Source organism: Dioscorea cayenensis, chromosome 12, assembly GCF_009730915.1.
Source record: "Dioscorea cayenensis subsp. rotundata cultivar TDr96_F1 chromosome 12, TDr96_F1_v2_PseudoChromosome.rev07_lg8_w22 25.fasta, whole genome shotgun sequence".
Lineage (NCBI taxonomy): Eukaryota > Viridiplantae > Streptophyta > Magnoliopsida > Dioscoreales > Dioscoreaceae > Dioscorea > Dioscorea cayenensis.
In genome coordinates this window covers 389,558-414,132 of record NC_052482.1, presented here as the reverse complement: position 1 = coordinate 414,132, position 24,575 = coordinate 389,558, and the positions used below count along the sequence as shown (strand labels likewise).

Below are 24,575 nucleotides of genomic sequence, written 5' to 3'. Positions count from 1 at the left end.
TCACTAATTATTAACACATACTTAAATATTAACATCAAATTAACAATTAAGACTTCCACCATAAAATACAAACAATGCACAGGAAAGAGTACTCTACTAATTACATTAACAATACAAGTCCCTAAAAAAAATTCTTTTGGACTGCAATAAAAAGCTACATATATACAACAAAGACAAGACATGAGTGGTGAATATATATCTTAAGCATATTAATCTAACCAATCTTATCAACTCACCATTAAAAAGATTCTTTTTGGATGGTTCATAGAGTTGTGTGCCCATTAAAATAAAGAAGAAGAAAACCTCCATGAATGATGAATTCCCTCTATAAATATCAACCCACACTAGCTCTCTTCATCACACAACACAAGCCATTCAATCTATTAACTCTTTCTTCTTCTCCACAACATCATTATAAACATGTCTAGCTGTGGCAACTGTGACTGTGCTGACAAGAACCAGTGTGTGTAAGTAGTTCTTGTGTACTTAAAACTAGATTTATATATATATATATTAATTTATATGTTTATGTTTATGTTTATGCTTAATTATGTATATGAAATGGTGTTTTTGGATTAATGGAATGCAGGAAGAAGGGGAACTCATATGGGATGGTGATTGTTGAGGAGAGGGAGGTTGTTGAGGTTGTGGAAATGGCAACTGCTGCTGAGAATGATGGGTGCAAGTGTGCTGCTAATTGCACTTGTGCTGGTTGCAACTGCGGCAAGTGATCATATATTAATTACCCTTTAATTATGTAGTAATTAATAAGATGTAAGCCAGGGTTACACTGGCTTTCTGCCTCTCTTTTATTTTAATGAAGCTCTAATTACTATGAAAACTTCTTAATTATCCGCATGCATGCATGCATGGTAGATATGAAGTCTTGCATATATATATATATATGTATAGCTTTGTTCTTCAAATGTGGACAAAGTGAGTTCCCAATAGGATCAACTATGCAGCATATATATATATATATATATATATTAAATAATAATAAGAATAATCACTAGAAAGATTAAAATTTTACTTTGTTTTCAACCAGAGAACAGTTAGGAAATCAAAGTTGGAGTGAATATATATATATATATATATATATATATATATGTTTGTGTTTTTTTCTGATCTAAATTGTGAAATTAATTATCAAAAGATAAACTTAATTATGTTTTGCACTAATTGATGAGCCAAAACAAAACCTCTTCTCACTGATCAATTGGTATTGATGTGTGTGTGTCTGTGTCCATACTTTGTGGAACCATATATGATATCCACCATTTAAATATTATATATATATATATATATATCATTAAATAGAAATATATAATTGCATTTAGTGAAGGAATTAATGATATAAATTTTATTAAATTAACTAAACTTTTTCTATTTTATATCTAATATGTAGCGCAAATTATTTTATATATTAAAAGATATAAAAAAAATTAACATAATTTAAAGCATAAAAAATTATATGAAGAATCAATGGCAATTAAAAAAAATCAAAGGAGTTTGGTAAGTAATATATATATATATATTTAAAAACTTAGAATTTATTTTTTAGAAGTTGGCAGGAAAAATCCTCAATGTTTCCCTGCAATGAAGCATATATATTAAACCTACATGTTATAGTCATGTGATACATAAATTATCTTAATTTCACACTATGATATGATATATTTTACAAGAAAACAAAAAGGACAGATAATAATTAAAGCCTAATTAAACTGAAAACAAAATAAATGTCTGTTCTTATCTTTTTATCAGTTAATTGGAAAGAAATGACAAGGAGATGATATTGTTGTTATTTTGTCACAAACATTCAGACAATTCAATGGTTTATCTTTAAAACCTTAAAAGAAAGTTCACAATGACAACATGATTAATTTAATGCCTAATTAATTAATTTTCTCATGTTTCAGGGAACATCTTAACTATATATGAAATATTTATTTTTGGATGGTAAGCATCAAAACTTTATTGGTGACCAACTAATCTAATCCTAACCCTAAACCAATTAATTTATCTTTTAATAAACTAATAGAATATATGTTTTATTTTTTTAAAATATCTGTGAATATGAATAAATTCAAACATAAACATTAGTGCATGGCAGACCAACTGAATCCTAACCTTAATTTTTTTGTATTAAAACTAATGAAATAATTTCAATTTATTTTAAATCAAATAAGGAAGAATAAAATAAAGTGTTAAAACAAACACTAAATAATCAAAATAATTTTAAAAAAAAAAGAGTTAAAAGATTTTGTTTCCATTCAACAATGGTTTCCAATAAGCTTAGCTAATTCCCTTCCTACCTTCTCACCAACATGTTCTCTTCTTCTTGTCTCTTTCTCTTTTGCTTCTCCTTTAAATCTCTTCACCATTACTCAAACTTCTCTTCACCAAACTTCTCTCTTTTTCTTCTCTCCCTCCAATGGAAATATTCATGAACATGACCTTGATCACAATGAAGAGTGGAGTAGTACTTCATGATCACAAGAAGAAGTTCTATCTCTTGTTAGAGTTCTTTGGCTTTGGATTAAGAAAACACTACTCTTTATCTTGTTATTATTATCATATTTCTTGTTAGATATATCAAGGTGCTATCTTATCTGAGCTTCTCTCATATATCTTCTTCTTCTTCTTTTTGGAATTGTTTAAGGTTTACTCTTGACCTTGCAAGACCCTCCCTTCTCTTTACTTTCTCCAGTTATCGGTCTCCGGTGAACTCTCTTCAGTCTCCGGTCATCGGTTCTTTCTTTTAGTCTTCTTCTTCTCCATCTCCTTCTATCCCTCCGGAGCTTAATTTCTAGCTGTTTTTCTCAACATGCAGATACAAGAACATGTTTTTCTTTATTTTATCTTGAATATATAATTTTGTGTTTCTTTTGTTTTTAGTACTATTTTGTTTTCCATGTATTTTTGTTTTTGAGTAATTAAATTTAAGACAAAGCATTTGTGTTGTGCATGCTTTATCTTGTTTTCTTTTATGTGCTATTTTTGAGTTATATCATAAGAGAAAGGAGATGAGATGTTGAATAATTTGTTAAGCAATATTAATATTTGTGAAATCACAAAAGTCATGTATAAACAATATATATTAATAAAAAATTAACTTGGTTCAATAATTTTCCTTATTCCTTTTTGGATAATTTCATAAACAATATTTGCAAAATTACAAAAAAAAATTTGAAAAACCACATCACAAATAATTTATAATAATAAAAAATTGATGTGATTCAATTACCTTCTTACATACTCCATAAAGTTATAACCTGAAAAAAAATTTCTATTATAAATAAAGAAAATTAGAAGAAATGCTTCTTACTTTTATAAATTATCAAAACACTGTGGATTACATAGAATTTTATACTATCATATATACTGTAATATAATTCAATGAAATTTGTTTAAAATCGAACTCCTTATTTGAGATAAATTCTTTTAAATATGTGAAAGTCTTGAATTTTTAGTTGATAATTTTTTTTTTATATATAAACACACAATAGATCATTAAAGGAACCTAGTGCAAGCTTAAAAGAGAAAGTCCATTATGATTTATGACATCTTGAATATTAAAAAATAAATAAAAAGAGAAAGTACCATAAGAGTTATATTAGAAACAAAATTGATCTTAAAAAACAATAAAATAAAATAAAATATGTAAAGAATAAAAAAATAAAAAAGCAACAACTTTAAGCAAACCAGACTGATAAAATTTGACCTTGTCACCTCCAAAATGATTTTAGTGTTTGACAAACTTGGCACATATTGTTTACTTTTAATTTTAAAATGATTACAACATGAATTTATTAATTAAAAAAATCAATGTAGTACAAAAACCAATAAAATTTACACCCAATGTGAAGAAAATGAACTCCCACATATTTAATAACACCATAGTTAATAATACATTAATTCTCTCATATATATATATATATATCTTATCATTTAACTTTTTATATTATTATTATTTTTTTTATAAAAAACCAGCTAGCCAATTGAAAGTGGTCAAAGTCAAAGACAAAATCCCAAACTTTAGGAAGGCATCACTCAATCCAATAAGACCAAAATAAAAAAGGTTTCATTAAATATATAAATTAATCTAATACTCCATCAATTAATTTTCTCATTGTTTTGGTTTTTTTAAAAAAAACTTCTCATTGTTTTACAGTAAAAATTAATGATCATTTTATTAAAAAATTGAGATCGCTTCATATCCACTCCTTTTATTAGGTTTTTTAATCGGAAATAAACACATGCTTTAATTTAATATAAATAATAAAATGTATATATATATATATATATATAAATATATATCTGCATGCACTTTTGCCTGAGAGAGATATATACATGATAATATTGGACTAGTGTTCAGTAATAAATTTGTAAACAAAACTTCAAAACTCTATTTTTTTTATTAAATAGATTAAACTAATATATATTATTACCTGGCAAATACAAAGTCACGAAGACCTTTTTTTCAAAAATAAATATAAGTAATTTTTTTTTATAGTTTTATTAAATCGACTATCAACTAAATTAATAAGCAATAACTATTTGATGAAAAATTAATTTAAAATTCAAACTCTTAATTTTGATATGAGAGAAAAATGAAATATCAACTCTTTTATTATAAATTAGTGGAAGTTACTAAATTTTATTAAAGGAAAAGTAATCTTACACATTGATAATTAAAAAGGTTACTAAATTTCACTCCAAAACTAACCAAAATTTAAATGATAAATCATAATAATAATAATAATAATAATAATAATAATAATAATAATAATATTAATATTAATATTAGTTAAGAGGAAGGACAAGAGAAGCAAAGGTAGGGTCAACCTCACAATTCTTAATTTATTAAGTATATCCATGGCAGAAGATCTTCAGGTCTTACTTCACTTCAACCAAAGGCCTTAAATCCCCTTCAAATTAACCCACCACCTTCCTATATATTAATTTAAACCACATTCTTCTCATTTCCATTTCCTTTCTTCCTCTATAAATATCCAAACTCCTCCCTATATATATATATATATATATATATATATATATATTTACAAACAAACAAATTATATACATGCTATGGTAGTTCTTTCAGTGATGCCAATGCACAATGATCATCATCATAACAATATTGTTCCAGTTCCAATCATAGACATGTCAAGTAGAAGAGACATGAAGGTTGAGCTCATTCTCAAGGCATGTGAGGACTTTGGTTTTTTCCAAGTTATCAATCATGGCATTCCTGACAAGGTTATTGCAAGAATGGAGAAGTTTGGAATGGACTTCTTCTCTTTGCCGGCTTCTGAAAAACTTCTCGCCGGACCGGCTAACCCTTTCGGTTATGGAACTAAGAGTATTGGTTCCAGTGGTGATACCGGTGATCTAGAATATCTTCTTCTTCATTCCAATCCAATGTTTGTTTCTCAAAGAGCTCGGACAATATCACCAAATAATTCAAAAGAGTTCAGGTACATATATATATACAAATATATAGTACTTTTTCATTATCATGCATGGCTTGAAGTGATCCTAATTTAGTGTTCATTATATAATTAAACTTTGTTATATATGTGCTAGCTAGGAGGTTTATATATCATAAGAACAACAACATATATTATTGATGTATGTTGTTTTGAGTATGTACGTGTTAGATATATTAATTGGTAGGACATTTGCATCAAGATTGAATCATGAAAATGACAACTTATAAATGCTTGGATTTAAGATGTTACTTGATAAGCTTAACAAAAATCACATGAAAACCACACAATATATAAAGGTGGTGTTAGGTTAAGATTTAAGCACCAATATGGTAAACCCACAAAACAATGAACTTTAAGCCCCCACAAAGGTAGTTGTTAGGGCACATTGCCACATCCCCATTATATTCCATGAACCATTAATTTGGTAGATGATAGGTGATCTGTGAGCCACCTAATTATTAATTTTCAATCCAGATAGACTTAAAAGTAACCAAGCAATAAAATTTCTCAAACACCAAAAAAAGAACACAAAAAACATTGGTAAAAGATTTCTCTCTGTCATGAATATTGTTTATGCTTAATTATCATATCTGTAATGCCTTACATTATATGAATTGAGTAATTAATTAGCTACTTCATTAACAAAAATAATCCTTTGAACAAGATAAGGATTAATTAATGGGGATGTAGAGAAATATATAGTGAGAGGATGCATGCATGCATGCATGAACTATGTATAGGTCTTGTAGATATATATAGATATAGCTAAGCTAGCTTATATATATACTGTTTGTGTTAATGGTTACAGCTATGTGGTGAATGAGTATGTTGGGGAAGTGAGGGAGCTTGCATGTGAGATATTGGACCTAATTGCTCAAGGTTTGGGTCTCAAGGACTGTGGGGTCTTCTCTACCATGATAAGGGACATTGACTCTGATTCTTTGCTTAGACTCAATCACTACCCTCCATCTCCATCTCAATCTCCATCTCCATCTCCATTTTCATGCAAGAGTACTAGTACAACAAACACAACCAAGATTAGATTTGGTGAGCACTCTGATCCACAGATCATCACCATTCTTCACTCCAACAATGTCGCCGGTTTGCAGATACTTTCCCCTTCATCTGCCGGCTCTTTATGGATCCCAATCATGCCTAATCCTGCTGCATTCTGCGTCAATGTCGGCGATGTTCTTCAGGTAAAAATATATATATATATGTGTATATATATACTTTTGAGTTTTGATATATATATATATATATATATCATGAATTTAAAAGTTGAATTATATATGATTAGACATATCCAGCTGTGTGTGTGTTTGAATCAATGCTCAAATGTTTGCATGATTGACATTCCTCCCATTCCTCCCCACAAAATCTCTAGCATGGTACATTGTTTTATCATGCCATTGAGCCCACAGCCAGCCTTTATCAACAGTGCTATGTTTTCATGCTTAATTGCATGCATGCATGCATGCACGCATTTATGAATATATATATATATATATATATATATATGAGTTTTTTGTTAATTAATTAATATTTGATTGTTATATTTGTGGTGTTGAAGGCGATGACGAATGGGAGGTTGGTGAGTGTGAGGCATAGAGTTATGGGTAATAAATCTAATGGAGCAAGGATGTCTACTGCCTTCTTTGGATCACCACCTTTGCATGCATGGATCTCTCCAATGCCTGAAACTATCACAAGGTTTAGACCTTGTTGTTATAAGTCCTTCACTTGGAGTGAGTTCAAGAATGTCATGTACTCTCTTAGGCTTGGACATGACAGGCTTGATCTCTTTCGTTTAGATTATAACATTCATCATGATGATGATGATCAGGAGGAATATTATTCGTGTGAATGAATGTTTTTTTTTTTTCAATTTGAGGGTTTTGTGATCACATCCCAAGTTTTGTTTAGTTTTTAATGGCTAATTGCCTTAGCAAAGCTTTTATGGGATGAGTAGATTAATATGTAGAAGATTATGGAAAACAAAGCTTTATGTTGTAGAGCAAATTAAATATGTATTTTCAATTAAGGGTATATGATAAATATAAAATTATAAATATATATATATCAAGTATTTTCCATCTAATGTTCCTAACAATGGTGTGAATGAAATGATATTCGTTTATAATAAGAAGAGCGAAATGATTGATTTATTTATTTATTTAATGTAAAGGTTTTTAGTAGTATGCCCATGGAAATATGTCTATTTTTCTATATCATATAAATATAATATATTTTGACAAAGGGGACAAGCACTTAATTAACTAAATGACTTTTATGGAGTTAGTGGAGGAATCAAAACTCACTAAGGTCACTAAAAACAAAGTTAAAAAAAAAAAATATCTAATAAAACAATTATAAAGATTATTTGAATATATATAAAAAATAGCATAAACGACAATTTAAACTATTACTATTATAGGTGGTAGACGTGCGAGATATGCAACTAAAAGAAAGTAGTTGCATCTAAATTTACATTATCTGAAAACGAGAGAATGAACCCTCTTGATATAGATGTATATATATATATACTTATATTATAACAACAATGTATAACATGTGCGACCATCAAACTTAAATTTTTTAAATAGCTAAAATTCTTCATAAATTTAATAATTTTATTAAATTTTTTATGAATTTTAATAAAAATTTCAAAATTCCAGTAAATTTGTTAAATTAAAAAAATGACTTATAATAACAATTTTTTAATCTTTTTTATACATTTTAATAAAATTTTTGAAAATTCAAGTAATAATAATAAAAAAAAGAATATATAAACCTTGGAAAGGACGGGATTGGACTCAGAGTTCAGCAAATTCAAAATAAAAAATAAAATATTAATATATTAACTTAAATAGTGTTGTTGGCAATTAATAAAACAATCTAGCACGAAAACTAAATTAAATTATTAATTTTTTATAATTTTAATAGCAAAATTAACCACCAACTAACTTAGACTTTGGGACAGTGGACTTTAATAATATATTATTATAAAAAATAAAAATATATGAGCCGTGCAATTATTAATCGGACTAATTAATTCAATTTTTAACTGAATAATAATAGACAATCCACCTAATCACAAATGTCCAAATAATGCTAATTTTAAAAATTATAGATTTATAAAACAGGATGAATATATAATAATTTAAAAAAAAATAATGAACAATATAAAAATAAAAAATAAAAATAAGATAAAACAGGACAAAAGAAAAAAAGACAATCAAATGCGTGTGGAATATGAAGTCGTCTAGTCATTGGATCCAAAACTAAAAAGTCATTTTGCACACGTGGTCTTATCCTTATCCCGTTGACCACCGACTTTGACTTGTTGACTTTCAAAGTCTTTGGTTGTTTGCGCGCAAAGACGATCCTCACTCTCCCGGCGGCGCCTGTGATTGATCCTCATTCTCATTATATATAATAATAATATAACACGTCAACTACAGTTAAGCACAGTAACAATTACAGCGAGATAGACATATTTACATATTAATTAAATTTTAGTTTAGATTGATAACATGGAAAATTTTCATTTAACAATTAAAACAAACTTACGTAAATTCTATAAACTTACGTAAATTTTGAATCTGCGAATGCAAATGCGGTGCTCTATATATATATATATATATATATATTCATTGTAGTACCAAAAATCAATCCATGAAGCAAATAAATTAACAAGATATTTTTCTGATTTAAACATGTCAATAACACAAGATAAACAAAAGCAACAATCAAAACAAACCAAAAAAAAAAAGAAATTATTATATTACAAAGTTGCATGAATGTTTGATGGTGGATAATTATTGATTGAATTAATTCTAAAACTCATGTCCAACATTCCACAAGTTATCACTGATCATATGACCAGCACCATCCCACCACCTTTCAACTTCATGGAAATCCATAAGCACACTTTGATCATTTCCACATCCACTACTACTTGGACTGAGTAAAGATTCAGACCACAAGCATGAAGAAGAAGAGCTCACCATCTCCTTCTCCTCCTCCTCCTCCTCTTCTTCCATCACCACTGATCCCTTGTCTTCAACCTCTTTTCCATTAATTAAGCTCAAGTTAATATTCCCTTGATTAAGTACTCCTCCTCCTCCTCCTCCATTAATGGAGCTGTATTGATAAATATTATTATGACTAGATCCTGTTGCATGAATCCTCTCAAGAAGTCTTGGCATCCAAATATACTTCACAACATCCTTGAACTGCTTGCTATTCACATCACACTGTAATTGCTTTGCATGCTTCTGAACTCTAGTTCTCCAGTAATTCTTTATCTCATTGTCTGTTCTTCCTGGCAATTGTTGTGCTATTTTCGACCACCTGAAACAATTTAAATTCAAACCATGCATTATATAATTAATTAATTAATTAATGATGTCATATAAATATATATATATATATATATATATGCATACAATTTAATCTAATAATCACTTACCTGTTTCCCCAACGTGAGTGCAATTCCAGTATGAGTAGTTGTTCTTCTGGTGTGATGTTTCCTCTCCGAACATCCGGCCGGAGATAGTTCAGCCACCTCAGCCGGCAACTCTTTCCAGTTCTCTTCAAACCTATACCAAGAATCATATATATATATATATATTAAAAACACTACATAATTTGTATTTTGGTAAATAATTAATTATGTATAATTATATATATATATATATATATAAATATGGACCTGCTTGGCGAGCAAGAGAATTCCAACGGCCTTCACCATGGTTGGAGATGTAGTTAATGAGCATGAAGTCTTCTTCCATAGTCCAAGGGCCTCTTCTCAAGTCCATGTCTTCTTGATCACTTGGAGGTGTAGCACTTCCAGAGCTGCAAGGCTTGCCATGAACTAATTCCATTCTTTCTCTTTCTCAACAAACTCTCAAAGAGTTTTGGTTGATTAGCTAAGTATCTAAAGAAAGAAAAGGATAAAGAGGAGTTGTGATGGATTGAGATGGGATTGGACTTATGTGATGAGAATATGAGAGGATGGTTGTGATAATGCTCTTAATTATGTACGTATTTATATATACATAGATATAGACCCAAAGAATAGAGACACATGTGACTTGGTGAAGTCTTAACACGCTTATGTAATTATTATTAACCTTAATTTTTAATTATTTATAATTAAGTATAATTAATCATGTTGATACAGTTTCTCAATGGGAACATGTTTACAAGGTTAGAGACTTAGAGCCCCACATTTTGAAAGGAGTTGTACTTGTGATATTGAAAAAGAAAACATCAAGTTTCAAAAAGAAATTAATGTCAATATTTGAGAATTTTTGGAAAAACTTAATGAAGTCCAAGTTTAAGACAAAGACTAGTCGGCTGTGAGCTAGTAAACAAATACATGATGAGAGCTTGATGTTCATGTATGTGCTTGCTCTCTTTTGTCTCAACTTTGATTTTCATGACACCCTTAATTTAAACATTTTTTTAACTTTCAACTTGGTGACTTTGAAATATATATATATATAGATTGGAATCTTTTATTTCCCATTTTGTCAAATGCTGAAATGCTATGTAGCTTTAAGTGAATAATTAATCCTTTAATTAATTATAATAACACACTAATACCAATAATAGAAGAAGCAAAAAAGATAAATTAATTAACTTGATTATTAATTTAATTAAGAAGTAATTATATCAACTAAAGTGAGTGGGTTTAGCTAACTAGGATGATCACTCACAAGTCTTCATTAATGAGACAAATTTTTTGGTGGTTAAGGTCCAAAAAGGAACAGTATTAATTCATTAACTATAATTAAAGTTGAGTCATCTTGTCTAATCTTGGTCTCAACACTCTAGAAGCATTTAAAAAAAAAAAAAAAAAACTATTTTTTCCCCACTGTGTTCCAAAAGGCAAGCAAATGTTCTCCAGGAAACCACTATATATATGGTCATATACTTTACCTCCTTAATTTGAACATTATCCACCAATCAAATCAATTTTAAAAAAAATATATGTACGCATATTATCATTTTGAGTAGTTAAGTAATTAATTAGAGTGATTAGTAGTTTGTTAATTTTATTAATGAAATGAAATTAAGATTGATGATATTTGAATGAGGCTGTATCTAAATTGAATTGATGGATTTGCTAGTCAATGGGAAGGATTAGTTAATTAGTTTATGATTATGGAATTGGTTAGGTTAGGGGAATAAGTTGAACATTATAAATGATATAATAATATATACTATAGACAAGGATCAAGTAATTGACTAATGAGCACTGTAAACACTTTCTTTGAAATCATACAAAATGATATAATTATTTAGAATATTTGTTCAGACAAATCCAAGAACAATACCTCTCAGCATGGCACAAATTGTACTAGTTTTTCCACAACTTTATTGTATAAAATGATAAAATGTTTAAATCACAAGACATGTGTTAGTTTGAGATCATGTAAAAAGATTTTTTTTCATATGACAGCTTAATTTTTTTTATTTTTATTTTTTCTTTTTGAAACTCTCTACTTTCTTTTTATATGTATATATTGATAAGATTTTAAAAAATATTTAATATTATAGGATAATGATTTTTTTAGAACCCTCAGAGCGCCTCCTTTGCTTTTCTTTCTCCCTCTTTTTCTTCAATAAAAGAAAAGCTCATTATAAACCTTTGTTTTTCCTTTAAAACCCAACAACTCTTTTATCCGTTTCCATGACCTCTGCTTTTAAAAACTCAAAAGCATTTCAAATTCTCACCTTGTTCCATTGCCTTTGAAAGCCTGTTGGCACCAAAATCCCTGCGTAAGTATTATTTTTGTAGAGAACAAAAATTAAATCTCAAAATCTACTTAAAATGAAAATATAAATATTTATTGAATTTGTAGTTACACTACACAGTTATTCACATTCTTATTTTCTCTTAAATAGGAGACAATTTTCATTTATTTTGTAAAAAAAATCTCATTGTTAAATTCAATCCAATTCATTACATTCATTTAGTGAAAAAAAAATGAGATAGGATTGTTTTATGAATTTATTTTTTTCAAAAAATTTAGAAGGTAAAAAATAATAAAAAATATTATTATTATTATAGAAAGAAAAACAAATAAGAAGAAAAGTTTGCTGCCGTGTTGAATGTGGACACTGGATAGCCACACAAAATATAGTTTTTAAATAAAAAACAAATCCTTCTCATGCGCATGAAGCATCTTAGAGAGTGACATCCACTTATAATTCTTTCATTCTCTTTTATCTCTGTACCATGATTAGAAGCCTTATTAATAAAACACTCCATATATGCTTTATAGAAAAATAAACAACATATGTGTTACCTTTATATATCTTTTAATTTTGGTTGGAATGGAGTTTAGGAAAAAGGAAAGCAAACAAATGAAGCAACCATGGATACATTGAAAGATCATTGTCATAAACTTTCTCTATATATACATTGTGTTATATAATGTAAACTTTATATCCTCCACCTATCTCTTCTCTCATTGTTACCAAGTTAGCTAGAGAAGTTTATATGGACTTTGTATGAGTGGCCACCATCACCACCATGTGTCATTAAGGTGGCATATTTGAGAAGATCTTTTTCTATGATATACAGTCATGTGACATCTCAATATCAAGGAGGTGTGTGACTTGTGTCCATGGACTCCACATGATCAATTAATGGAGAACTATAAGTGTTTGATGTTTGTGCAAGTATTCATTCACTCACTCATTCATTCGGTCATTCATTCATTCATAGATGATAATGATACAAGTGGGGAATGAGATTGATCTTAGTGGACATGTAAAGCTTTAAGATTAAGACATATATATGTGATAAAATAAGACATGTATGTATATATCCTTGAAATCTTTCATTTTTTTTTAATTATATATGTGTGTGTAACTCCCTAGTCCCTGGTACCTTCATAATTTTAAATTATTTTTAAAAATACTTATTTTATTTTAAGATTTGATTTTTTTGGTCCAATGTTGTGTTTTTTCCCTTCTCAATAGAAGACTTTTTTGGGTCCGAATTTATTTCACTTTCATAATTTTTAAAGCCTTTAATTAGAATGATTTATTTTTCCTCTTTTGTTTTTTTAACAGTCTCAAAGATTTCAAGGAGTTATAGACAGTTACAAATTAATCAATGAGTTTTTTTGTAAAATCAAAAATTTTTAACAAGTATATATATATATATATATATATATATATATATATATATATATATATATAAAAAGATGGCATTAAAAAAAGAAAAGAAAAAAAGAAAAGGAAGAGATGGCTTGAAGGAATTTTGAATATAGATATGGCAAAGTTGGAAGAGATGTCTTGAGTTGTGGCAATGACTTAATTAGCTTGGTGCATGCATAGAATCTATCACTCTTATTGAACTTTCTAATCACCACCATCTTCTTCTTCCTCTTCTTCTGCTTCTTTCTCTCCTTTGGAATCTTTTGGCTTCCTCCACTCTCACATGTATAATTAGACATGTGTTGCTTACCTCACTATATATATCATGTACCTTTTTGCTTAATCTACATTATCCTCAAAATGCATGTTTATAAACAAATTTATCTTATATATATATATATATATATATATATATATATATAATGTCATGTTTTGATTTTAATTTTAGTTAGTATTTTGTATAAGAGATAAACTAAACCATCTCAAATCAAATTCAAAAGCAATTGTTATATGTGTCTTAGTACCACTGTGGCTGATTAGGACTTAACCCGACACTTTACATCACAAATATTTGGCTACATCCATGCACTATTTATGTTCGTATTCCTTAAGGTATCCTCGTGGAGATTTTTCTGTAATGGTTGAAAGTCTAACAAAGTAATATTGTACGAAGGTAAAAAGGTCTTCTGACGCTTAAAGTGTATATGATTTGTTATTAATATATAAGTCAAAATTGTGAAATTTTAAAAAAATATACGTCACTTATATTTTAAACATTTAATATTGGTGAAAGTAAACAATTTTAAAAATTTATCTATATTTTAATTTAAAAAATAATATTTTATACTTAAAAACTAAAAATTGTAGTTTTAAAAAAACAACATTAAAGCAGTATTTTTTACTGTTTATTATTATATTTTTCCTTAGCTAATTCAAATATTTCAAACAGGTGATCTAACATTACCTATATATATATATATATATACACACATTTGGGCTTTGCCTTTTGTACTATAAACTAGCTCTTTTTTTATTATTATTAAGAGTGTAGTTTGTTTATAAATTATAATTTACTTCATCTTCAGTGATTGTGTTCACCCTTTTGTTCAGTTTTTTATTTTGTTTTTTTCTCTGTTTGTACTATTCCTTATATGTTTGTTTGTTCTTTGTACTGTATTTTAATAAATTAGTAATATTTATCCACGTTATTCAAAAAAATTTAATATATATTTTCAAAAAAAACCACAGCCTCTCATTCACTCACAGGAGAAATGAGTGGCCACCTTCAACTCATCTTTCTTTTTTTTTTAAAAATTTATTTGCCAAATAATTAAAACTCAATGAATCACAAGGAAAAAAAAAAAGGAATTAGAGCTAAAAAATAATCAGCCAAAATGCAAAGCAGCACTGTAACTTTAGCCTCCCATTTCTCTTCTCATCTTCATCCTCTTCATCACAAGACAGTACTTTGTAGTTTGAACAAGTTTAAGAATACCAAATCTCTTAAGCAAACATGGCCACCAATTTCTTTCTCCTTGTTTACCTCTGGCTTCTTCTTAGGACCTCTTCTTGATGCCATTCATTCAAGAGTAAACCTTCAAACATATCACAATGGATCACTTGATATTGGCCCTCTCCATACCAACATTTGGGTATATATATATATATATATATATATATATTTCATTTTATTTATAGTTCATCATCTTCATGACTTTATATTTCTTAGGTTCCACCAATGCTGGGAGCTTTTTACTGCACTGTGGGTCTATTACAGCTCTTTTTGGATGAAAAGAACTCTCCTGAATCAAAGAAATCAAAAGGGAACTTAATTGGGAAAACAATAGCATCACTAATGTATGTATCTTCTTTATATATATATATATATATACATGTTTGTGTTAATGTTATTCATAATTAATTAATCTAGTTGTTGATAATCTTATTATCAGAACACTTACACTGTTCACTGAGTTAAGTGCTGAGATGTTTAAAGCTGGAGTTAGAGATGATGTGGAAGCCTACACACTGTTTGTTCTTGCAGAGCTTGCATGGTTTTTCTTGGATGGAACTAGAAATGGCTTTGCATTGGCTTCTTTAGTTGGTGTTTCTTGTCCTCTTCTTGAGATTCCACTAATTAGGTGAGTATATATATAGATATATATAATAATCTCTTTCTTTATTTCTCATTTTACCTTCTAATAATTAGTGTCTTTGTTTCTAATTTTAGAATTTTTGATTTGTGGCATTACAATAATGCTGACATTCAAATATTTGGAGAGGTATATATATATATGTTTGATTTTTGACTTTTCATTAGCTCTAAATGATCATTGGAATCAAGAGATGGTTTTGTTTTGCAGGGTTTGATCAGTTGGACAACCACCTGTTATTTTGTATATACACCATTTTTGATAAATTTATCACGCCTGATAAAATCAGCCGTCGATGATACCGATGACAGAAATTAGGTATCGGAATAATCTTGATTCATAAGAATAGTTTTTGTAATCGAAGTGAGGAAATGAATTGATACATTACTTTGTGCAAAGTTACAAAATAAATGTCTTGATGAACAAAACACAAAGAACAAGTTTTAGATACGGTGGAACGAACGAGACACGAATGAATTCATCGGCCCAAGAGGGCAACTCGGTCTTTCTGAATGGCTTGAGAAAGGTTTAGGTCGAAAAGTTCACACCGGATCGGCATTTCCATCTCGTAGAATGGATTCTTCAAAACATAATCTGTGTATAGCTCATAGATAACTTTAAGCAGACTTTCCATTTGTTGTGCGCCCGGTTCACAAACAACAAAGAATTTAGTTCCTATGGAAAATGCACAGAACATAACAGATCAATATAGGAGCAATTTGGTTCAGCAAACACCGACGCAAATGAAGCGCGCCTTTGAAATTATATCATGAGAAACATAAGAAAGAATGAATCAGAAAATAGCAGAAATTCAGCAAAATTAAGGAAAGATTCACATTGATTTATTCATTCTTGGCAGACTAATAAAACTTTGAGCTTGCAAGAGATTGTACAGCCATTTGTTATTCCATTATTTCACATTAGCCTTAATGAAAAAAAAAAGGAACTGCCACACAAGTGAGGTTTAAAATGATTAAATAAGATCCATAGTCTAGCCAACTAAAAAAACAAATCGTATGGGCCGTAGTGAAAGATGAAAATTCATTTCTTTGTCTATGCAATACACATTAGAAAATGTTCAGGTGCATTCATAGAATGTTTATAAATAGAAGACACAAGAATTTTGTCATCCAGCTCATATATAACATTATATCCTAAAAAAATGTTACTAGATTAATCACAGCCCAAAAAAAAGGCAGCTATGAACCGGAAACAGAACTTAAAATGCATGATTATTATTTTTACTAAGCAATCCATCAGCAATAATCCACCTACAAACTCACCTAATTTTTTGAACCTTCCTAATTAAAAAAGACTCACCGTGAAAATACTAGAATAACAATATATGATTTTCTAAGAGCTATAATCCTAGCCAAATACAGAATTTTTCAAGGATTAGGCCAAATATCAAAGACAACCATCACCAGAAAAAAAAAATGCAGCCCCGGTTACTATTTAAAAGTGGTTTGCAATCAAACTCCAATAAACTAATGTTTGCGATGAATCTTAAAACACAACTAAATTTGTTAAACATGCATAATGAAGAAAATTTATTTAGACATGGTTGAAGGAAGCTAATAAAACATAAGCACCCTAAGAAATGAGGATATCAATATATGACTTACCAAGAGAAATAATTCTAGCCAAGTAAAGAACTGTTCAAGGATTCGGCCAAATATGAAAGACAACCGACACAAGAAATATATGCCATCAGTCTGTAGCTAGTAGCGGTTAGAAATCAAACTCATATTTGTGATGAACCTTATAAACCCACCTAAAGTTGTTAAACCTTCATAATGAAGAAAAAATTATTTAGTCAAGGTTGCAGGTAGCTACTAAGACATAAGCACTGTTGTATATAAGAACATCAATAGATGGCTTACCAAGAACTACAACCCAAGGCAACTGAAGAACTACTCAAGGATTCGAACAAATGTGAAAGACAACATACAACAACACCAAAAAAAAATTTAGCCCTGTTTTGTGGCCAATAGAAATAGAAATCAAACTCAAACAAACTAATATTTTCGATGAATCTTAGAGCCAATAAATTCAAAGGGAAAAAAAAATCACTACCAGTTGGAAAATCATATTACTACTATCAAGAATTATAAGGAAAAATCATATTTTTATTTCTATTTTCACAAGTTCGATTTGTTGAATTGCATATAGATTAACATATGAGTCTTATCATCAAAAAACACAAACAATAGATTTCACAAATTAGTTCACCAGTACAAATGATTCCCAAAAACTCATAGTTATTCATATGCAAGAATTTCAGCAAAAAAAGAAAAAAAAAAGAAATACCAGTGAGGGCCTGGAAGCAATGGAGATCGAAAGTGTCCGCCTGGAGAAGCTCGATGCCGGTGCAACCAGTCGTGGGCGAGAGCTGCTGAGAAATCGCATGCATCGAATGCCACAAACTCGCCAATCTCAAGCTATCATTCGTGTCCATTCGACCAGATGATCCATAATCCTTTGAAAATCACCACTCTTCTTTTTCAGATCAATAATCAAACGAAAAATTCCAAAAATTTTTTTTTTTGAAATCCCTAAGATTCGATTCATGAGATAAGAATCAAGAAATTGAATACCTTGTAGAAGATCAAACCACCGGATTTGCTGATGATGAAGAGGCTGTAGATCGACGCCATTGTGTTCTCCTTCTCTCGTTGGTTCTCTTCCCAATTGGGAGTCGGGATCTTGAGCTGAAATCCCCCCCGGGTTGTTATCGGGTCGGATCTACCAAAAGATCCGAATTCGAAAGATGATATCGGATCCGGGTTTAGATCCAATAAGATAAACTCGGATCCCAGATCTAAAGCTGTGGTATATATATATATATATATATATATTATATATATATATAATCTCCTTTTGCATATATAACCTGTAAAAATGCTATGCATTAAATAATTTTTAGGTGGTATCCAATGAAACAGTTATCTTTACAGACTATACTATGAATTTTTTTTTTTTTTTGACAAATGCAATAAATGTTATTAGACGTGCACATAAACTAAGGATTGAATGTCCAGACTATACACTTTTATTCCATGATATGATATGAGAAATGTAATATCAGAAACTTGTTACTATCACTACATCCAGTGAAACTTAAACTCGAGACACTTGAATATTTTATTTTATTTTTTTTTACAGTGGTGTCAACACCATTAGGCTTAAGCTATGAACCTATTGATTTTTATATTTTAGGAAGTGAAAAACAATACTTACAAAAACTCTTGATTGGCTTTTTCATGATAGGGGTATATATACACACAATGTTGTTTGGTGCATATATATATATATATATATATATAAAATTTTTGAGGATATCCACACAATTTATGCTCTTGTGGCATATAATATATATGCAAATTTTCATTGAAATTGACGATATAGGCACAATTTTTTTTTCCTCCGCTTATACACTTTCACTGTATGTTCAACAATGTTTTAAGAGAGTTTACTCTTAAACCTCAATACCCAATACCCAATGGTAGGCACCATCTATATTGAATTTTAACCATACACTAATCCACAATTAGAATTTTAAAACAAACTCAACCAATGAAGTATTAGAGGCTAGAAATTAGCCTATTTTTTTTTATTGTTCATTGTTTATTCTCTCAATTATATATATTTAACATATTCGTTCAAACTACAATTAAAAAAAAATACATAAATAAAACCTTTATAAAAGCACCTTCATGATCAATTAAACATAGATAGAAAATTAAAATATGCTTATCATCAAAGAAACCATCAATTAGGCATGGATGAAAATCAATCCAAAGTGAAAACATGAACAATATATGTTGTAACACAACTGAAACGAAGACTCAAACATTGTAATCTTACAAACAATTCAAGCCCAACACCGAAATAATTATAACAAATCTTAAGAAAACTCTGGTTATACATTAACAAGACATTCTAGGCTGTGTAAGACTTTTAGGCAAGGGGATGAAGATAGCAGCTCTGAACATTATATGAAAAACAAGACCCAAATATTATCTGCTACTTTCTGGACAGAAGGCACCAGTATTTTCTAAGCCTGCAAAAACATCAAGAGGTAAGCATCAACAATAATAACATATAATAAACTACAAAGTTGTATCATTTATCTTGAATGCAAGCTTAAACCTTGCTGGCTATGTTGTTCGAAAGCCAATCCAATCCCTCGTAAAGCCCTTCTCCAGAAGTGGCACAGGTGCTCTGGATATACCTGGACACATTTTCATGAGGATTATTTGCGTGCGTTCTCGTAAATGAGATTTTTTTTTTTTTAGAGAATGAGAATTATATTGTTCATTTCTTACCAGTGGCGTTGGCGGAGGGAGTGCAGGCCAAGCTTATCGGTAATCTCTGCAGCATTCATGGCATTGGGAAGATCTTGTTTGTTTGCAAAGACAAGTAGAACAGCATCTCTCAACTCATCCTGCATTACAGACCAATTTCAACATAAAGGCAAACATTGCATCCAATGATAGGAACATTACCAAAGTCCAGGAAGTGATTGGAGCAACATGTACATCAGAGCGAGACTGAAGCATTTGCAAAATGCCATATTGACTTAAGTGAGCCTTATCAAATTGAAATTTATGAACTCACCTCATTCAACATTCTGTGAAGTTCATCTCTAGCTTCCACAACACGATCACGATCATTACTGTCAACAACAAATATGAGGCCTTGGGTGTTCTGGAAATAATGTCTCCACAGGGGTCGGATCTGCCATATCAGAAATGAGAAGTATTTTGATTGTGACTTTTGAGCCTTATCAGGCATAAAATTTGTTTCACCTCATATGGATCTTAATTAGTATCATTCTATTTATATTCATTATATAAAGGATCAGATAAAACAAGAGTAGCAAATGCCTAATAACGTTACATAGGGCTAGTTGTTGTGCTTCTAAATGCTAGAACTTTACTCTTCTATTTCCATGATATCCAGAGATTTCTAATGGTAGGTTTTTTTAACCAAACAGACGAAATCGTTCCAATTGGCTGATTGCAGAGTCAACTTTGAAAGGAAAATGAATTCCTTTTAAGCAGAAATTATAGGGTGACTATTTTATATGTAATTTTTTACTTAATTTATTACAATATAATTTCTAACATAAACCCCTTCAGCAACATTAAGGTGCTATGAAAGGTAAAAATAGCTGGTGGTAACTAGCATCACCGAGAGTGCATTCCCCATCCTTGACCCCGATTTCACATATTTATCCATGACCCTAGGTACAATATGGGGATAAATTTGGCCCGTCCTTGTACCCACAAGGATTAGCTGGGTTTGGGAATCCTCATTTCTCTGATTTATTTTTTATAATAATAATAATCATAATAATAATTATTATTATTATTATAATAAAATAAATCGGAAAAATTTATAAAATCTATAAAACAAGCTAAAAATTCCATACAAAATTTAATAAATACAATTTCAAAACAAATCAAAGATTAGTAAATTACAATGCCACACTCTCCATAATATTCACTCTCCAATCTCCCATCTCATATATTAATTAGTGAATCTCACCATTCCCAGCTCAAATTTTATTTTCATGATTTCATCAACAAATATCTTTATTAATGATTTAAATTAAATGATTTTAAAAATTTGAAAACATGAAATATAAATAGTAATTAGCACAAATGTAGAGTTTTATCTAGGTTTTATTTCCTTTGGTAATGTTTAGTTAATCATTAGTAATAGGATAATCAAATAAAAATTTGGGGTTTTTTAAACTTTTTATTTAGATATTTAATATATACAATTTAATTTAAATTATATAATTTTAGGGATATGATCGAGACAGAAAGGGTATTCCCCATCCCCATCCCTGGTGGGGACTTGAATCTTTCCCTCGTCCTTGTTCTCTTAATTTTATCCCTGACCCCAACCCCATCGGGCAAGGAATCAGGTTCATGTTGGGGCCAAGGCACATTGACACCCTAAACATCACTCCACTTAATAATGTAAAAGAAAATGTGATAACAATATGAGTGATTTCAGAAAGCCTATTTGCACCACTAGATAAAACAACTTTTGATGTATGAAGTTATGAACACTATATTAGCATAATTTATGACATAAATACCTTATCCTGACCACCAACATCCCAAACTGTGAAACTGATATTCTTGTACTCAACTGTCTCCACATTAAATCCTGTGAAGGCAAAAACAGTATAATAAACAAAATACATATATAAAAAAAAATAATCATCAGATTCACAGAAGTCTAAGAAAAGAAGTTCTGTGAATATAATTTAACAAAATAATATATATATAGTGTAAATTCAAATAAAATGTTGAAAAAAAAGCAACCTTTAAGAAATTACAAATAATATATGTATTCATGATCAGAACATGGTTGGCATCGATTAGTTGTTCAACATCAAGACCTCTGACTTGAACTAACTGACACAAGTTTCATATGGCAAACTATTAACAGAAATAAGTTAATGAAGCTTTCTTAAAACATAAATGTACTTAAAGCCAATTACATTGGATGAAGCTCAAATGCAAACAAAATTGCTCTTTCAAACAACCTATAGAACACATGAAACAGGTGACAAGCTACGATACAGGGAAACTAAATGAGAATTAAGGAGCTATAAATCAGTATAAAAAGCCAACAACTAAAGTGATATCAACTTTAGCATGAGAATAGGGTGTAGCCCAGTGGTTCTCATGTGCCATGCAGTTGAAGGGGTCTCAGATTTGACCCTCCCAATTCACAAATGCGCAGTGGGTCCCTATGGGAGTTGTACACTGCTCCTTTCCAGAATTACATGACAAAAGAGGATTAATCCTTAAAATATTGTTAAGCCACCATAACTAATGCATTTCATACATACTTGTTCTTTACCATCCTTTCATGGAAGGCGCTTTTAAGAAAAATCAAGCTTAGCATATATAACACATACCAATGGTTGGGATGGTGGTAACAATCTCTCCCAGCTTCAACTTGTACAAAATGGTGGTCTTACCCGCAGCATCAAGACCCACCATAAGAATACGCATCTCTTTCTTGGCAAAAAGCCGGCTGAAAAGTTTGGTAAAGGAAAGCCCCATCTTTGATGTCTGAAACACAAAGAACACAAGCTCACATGAACTCCATCATCTCAAATTCTTCATCAATTCATTCACAAAACAGACAATTTATCAAAAAACCAGAGACTCTCTAAAGAAATCCGTAACAATGAGCAATCACAACACACACAAACTCATGAGCACAAATCGGAATATAATTGACGATAATTGAAATTAAAGATTTAAAAAATCATTAAATAACCAAACAGAAGACGATGATCCACAGACATCAACTCATCATTCAACGAACACACCAACAGATCCATTCAGCACTTGAAAAACAATCTCTAGGTCAAATCGAAACCCAAACTTAGAAAAAAAAAAAACAAAAAAATCCATAGAAAAACAAATTCAACAACGAATCAGATCGAAAAACAAAGAATTGAAGCAAAAAACTAATGAATTCAATCCAAGAAGAAGCGAATTACTCACGATCGAGAAGCAAAGCGAGCGCGTAGATCTTCGAGCCTCTTCGCTCTCTCGGCCACGAAATCGAAGAGGAATGAAATCCGTTAGTTAAAAATAAAAGAGAGATCGAGAGTTAACGGCGTGATCTCACCGTCAAGTGACAACTGATCATTTTGCCACGTGAATTAACGGCGCATCGTTGCCGTTAGTCTATTGCTTTGAATTGAATGCCAGAGGACTTGGTCAATCTTTGTGACATGTTTCGTGTACCTCGATGCCGTCCATTATTGATCGGATGGTCCAAAATTTCCTTCTAGAAGAATCTAATACAACTAGAACAAATGGAATTTTTGGAGAATTTTTAGAAGAATTCACTTAAAAATGCTCCACCACAACGGAAAAAAAAATGAGAATATCTATAAAAATTATTGAAAGGCACTGTTTTATTATTCATTATCATCCCTCAACTTCCAAATTTTCTAATGTTGGGCTTGCCGACACGGTTTTTATTATATCCAATTTATTATATCAAATCACTGTAAATAAAATAAAATTTAAAAAAATTATTTAACTAATAATATCTTGGAGGTTTAGTCATAAAACACCTCACACTTGTGGAGGGCTATTTCTTTAAATATCTAGCTTAAAAACAGAATAACTTTATTTTAATTATTTTTTTATTTTTTTATTATAATTAAAATTGGACGTGTTTTTTTTTATATATTTGCAGTTGTAAATATATAAAAAAAACCAATAAATAGAGATCAAAGTCAACAATTAAAAATAACTTTTATAACTTTGGCTCACTTATCTCCGACATTATTTGTATTTCAGGTATACTTGCTATCATTTATTTAATTCACCCAATTTAATTTTGTTGGCATAGAAACGTATTCTTATTGATATTTATCTCTATTATAGTTTCATGTAACTATTGCTTTTAATTGTTAATGGAATAGTAGTTTTATTAATTTTTATTAAAAAATTAAAAAAAACAAAAATCATCAATATAATATTATATATATATATATATATATATATATATATATATATATATAGGATAGAATAATAGGGTGATGCAAGAGGATCAAGTTGATAACTAATTCATGAGAACAATGAAGTGGAATATGGGGAATTCATCCACAAAGCCCAAGGGTGGGTCCTTTCAGCACAACCATGGTCCATACGCATTTAATCAATTCAGTGGAATGTGATACAACATC

General features: G+C 29.7%; 5 protein-coding genes across 6 annotated transcripts; 2 read left to right on the top strand and 3 right to left on the bottom strand.

Moving 5' to 3' along the window:
* The first annotated feature begins 5,094 nt into the window (after positions 1 to 5,094).
* LOC120273733 (gibberellin 2-beta-dioxygenase 2-like) lies at positions 5,095 to 7,386 on the top strand. Its single transcript, XM_039280437.1, has 3 exons — positions 5,095 to 5,483; positions 6,307 to 6,697; positions 7,072 to 7,386. Exons 1-3 carry the CDS (start codon positions 5,095 to 5,097, stop codon positions 7,366 to 7,368), a joined length of 1,077 nt encoding a protein of 358 aa, XP_039136371.1. The 3' UTR covers positions 7,369 to 7,386.
* A 1,878-nt stretch (positions 7,387 to 9,264) lies between these two features.
* On the bottom strand, positions 9,265 to 10,510 carry LOC120273454 (transcription factor MYB78-like). Its single transcript, XM_039280077.1, has 3 exons — positions 10,216 to 10,510; positions 9,973 to 10,102; positions 9,265 to 9,854 (listed from the first exon to the last, which is right to left on the bottom strand). The coding sequence occupies exons 1-3, from the start codon at positions 10,385 to 10,387 to the stop codon at positions 9,338 to 9,340; spliced, it is 819 nt and encodes a 272-aa protein (XP_039136011.1). The 5' UTR covers positions 10,388 to 10,510; the 3' UTR covers positions 9,265 to 9,337.
* A 4,521-nt stretch (positions 10,511 to 15,031) lies between these two features.
* Positions 15,032 to 16,230, top strand: LOC120273548. 2 transcript variants are annotated; one of them, XM_039280177.1, is made up of 5 exons: positions 15,032 to 15,331; positions 15,409 to 15,536; positions 15,632 to 15,820; positions 15,910 to 15,961; positions 16,043 to 16,230. In XM_039280177.1, the coding sequence occupies exons 1-5, from the start codon at positions 15,074 to 15,076 to the stop codon at positions 16,148 to 16,150; spliced, it is 735 nt and encodes a 244-aa protein (XP_039136111.1). In that variant the 5' UTR covers positions 15,032 to 15,073; the 3' UTR covers positions 16,151 to 16,230. The 2 variants fall into 2 exon arrangements, with proteins under 2 accessions (XP_039136111.1, XP_039136113.1); XM_039280179.1 differs by lacking the exon at positions 15,910 to 15,961 and having other exon boundaries at positions 16,043 to 16,129.
* Positions 16,197 to 18,540, bottom strand: LOC120273550 (trafficking protein particle complex subunit 4). The gene is made up of 3 exons (XM_039280181.1): positions 18,430 to 18,540; positions 18,143 to 18,311; positions 16,197 to 16,507 (listed from the first exon to the last, which is right to left on the bottom strand). The coding sequence occupies exons 1-3, from the start codon at positions 18,487 to 18,489 to the stop codon at positions 16,311 to 16,313; spliced, it is 426 nt and encodes a 141-aa protein (XP_039136115.1). The 5' UTR covers positions 18,490 to 18,540; the 3' UTR covers positions 16,197 to 16,310.
* Positions 18,541 to 19,585: 1,045 nt separating this feature from the next.
* On the bottom strand, positions 19,586 to 23,501 carry LOC120273549 (ADP-ribosylation factor). Its single transcript, XM_039280180.1, has 7 exons — positions 23,377 to 23,501; positions 22,779 to 22,935; positions 21,948 to 22,018; positions 20,453 to 20,572; positions 20,161 to 20,279; positions 19,985 to 20,066; positions 19,586 to 19,895 (listed from the first exon to the last, which is right to left on the bottom strand). Exons 2-7 carry the CDS (start codon positions 22,924 to 22,926, stop codon positions 19,890 to 19,892), a joined length of 546 nt encoding a protein of 181 aa, XP_039136114.1. The 5' UTR covers positions 22,927 to 22,935; positions 23,377 to 23,501; the 3' UTR covers positions 19,586 to 19,889.
* Between the last annotated feature and the right edge of the window lie 1,074 nt (positions 23,502 to 24,575).

Bases quoted from the DNA above. Each gene is read 5' to 3' on its own strand.
- LOC120273549 (XM_039280180.1), bottom strand. From the start codon at position 22,926: ATGGGGCTTTCCTTTACCAAACTTTTCAGCCGGCTTTTTGCCAAGAAA. The intron at 22,019-22,778 runs GTATGTGTTATA...TTGCCTTCACAG, and splicing joins TACCACCATCCCAACCATTG to GATTTAATGTGGAGACAGTT. The intron at 20,573-21,947 runs GTATTTATGTCA...CTGATATGGCAG, and splicing joins ATGTTGGTGGTCAGGATAAG to ATCCGACCCCTGTGGAGACA.
- LOC120273550 (XM_039280181.1), bottom strand. From the start codon at position 18,489: ATGGCGTCGATCTACAGCCTCTTCATCATCAGCAAATCCGGTGGTTTG. The intron at 18,312-18,429 runs GTATTCAATTTC...TGATTTTCAAAG, and splicing joins GTGGTTTGATCTTCTACAAG to GATTATGGATCATCTGGTCG. The intron at 16,508-18,142 runs GTATTTCTTTTT...CATTTTCCATAG, and splicing joins TTGCTTCCAGGCCCTCACTG to GAACTAAATTCTTTGTTGTT.
- LOC120273733 (XM_039280437.1), top strand. From the start codon at position 5,095: ATGGTAGTTCTTTCAGTGATGCCAATGCACAATGATCATCATCATAAC. The intron at 5,484-6,306 runs GTACATATATAT...TAATGGTTACAG, and splicing joins AATAATTCAAAAGAGTTCAG to CTATGTGGTGAATGAGTATG. The intron at 6,698-7,071 runs GTAAAAATATAT...GTGGTGTTGAAG, and splicing joins ATGTCGGCGATGTTCTTCAG to GCGATGACGAATGGGAGGTT.
- LOC120273548 (XM_039280177.1), top strand. From the start codon at position 15,074: ATGCAAAGCAGCACTGTAACTTTAGCCTCCCATTTCTCTTCTCATCTT. The intron at 15,537-15,631 runs GTATGTATCTTC...TCTTATTATCAG, and splicing joins AAAACAATAGCATCACTAAT to AACACTTACACTGTTCACTG. The intron at 15,821-15,909 runs GTGAGTATATAT...TTCTAATTTTAG, and splicing joins CTTGAGATTCCACTAATTAG to AATTTTTGATTTGTGGCATT.
- LOC120273454 (XM_039280077.1), bottom strand. From the start codon at position 10,387: ATGGAATTAGTTCATGGCAAGCCTTGCAGCTCTGGAAGTGCTACACCT. The intron at 10,103-10,215 runs GTCCATATTTAT...TTCTTGGTATAG, and splicing joins TTCTCTTGCTCGCCAAGCAG to GTTTGAAGAGAACTGGAAAG. The intron at 9,855-9,972 runs GTAAGTGATTAT...AAATTGTTTCAG, and splicing joins CACTCACGTTGGGGAAACAG to GTGGTCGAAAATAGCACAAC.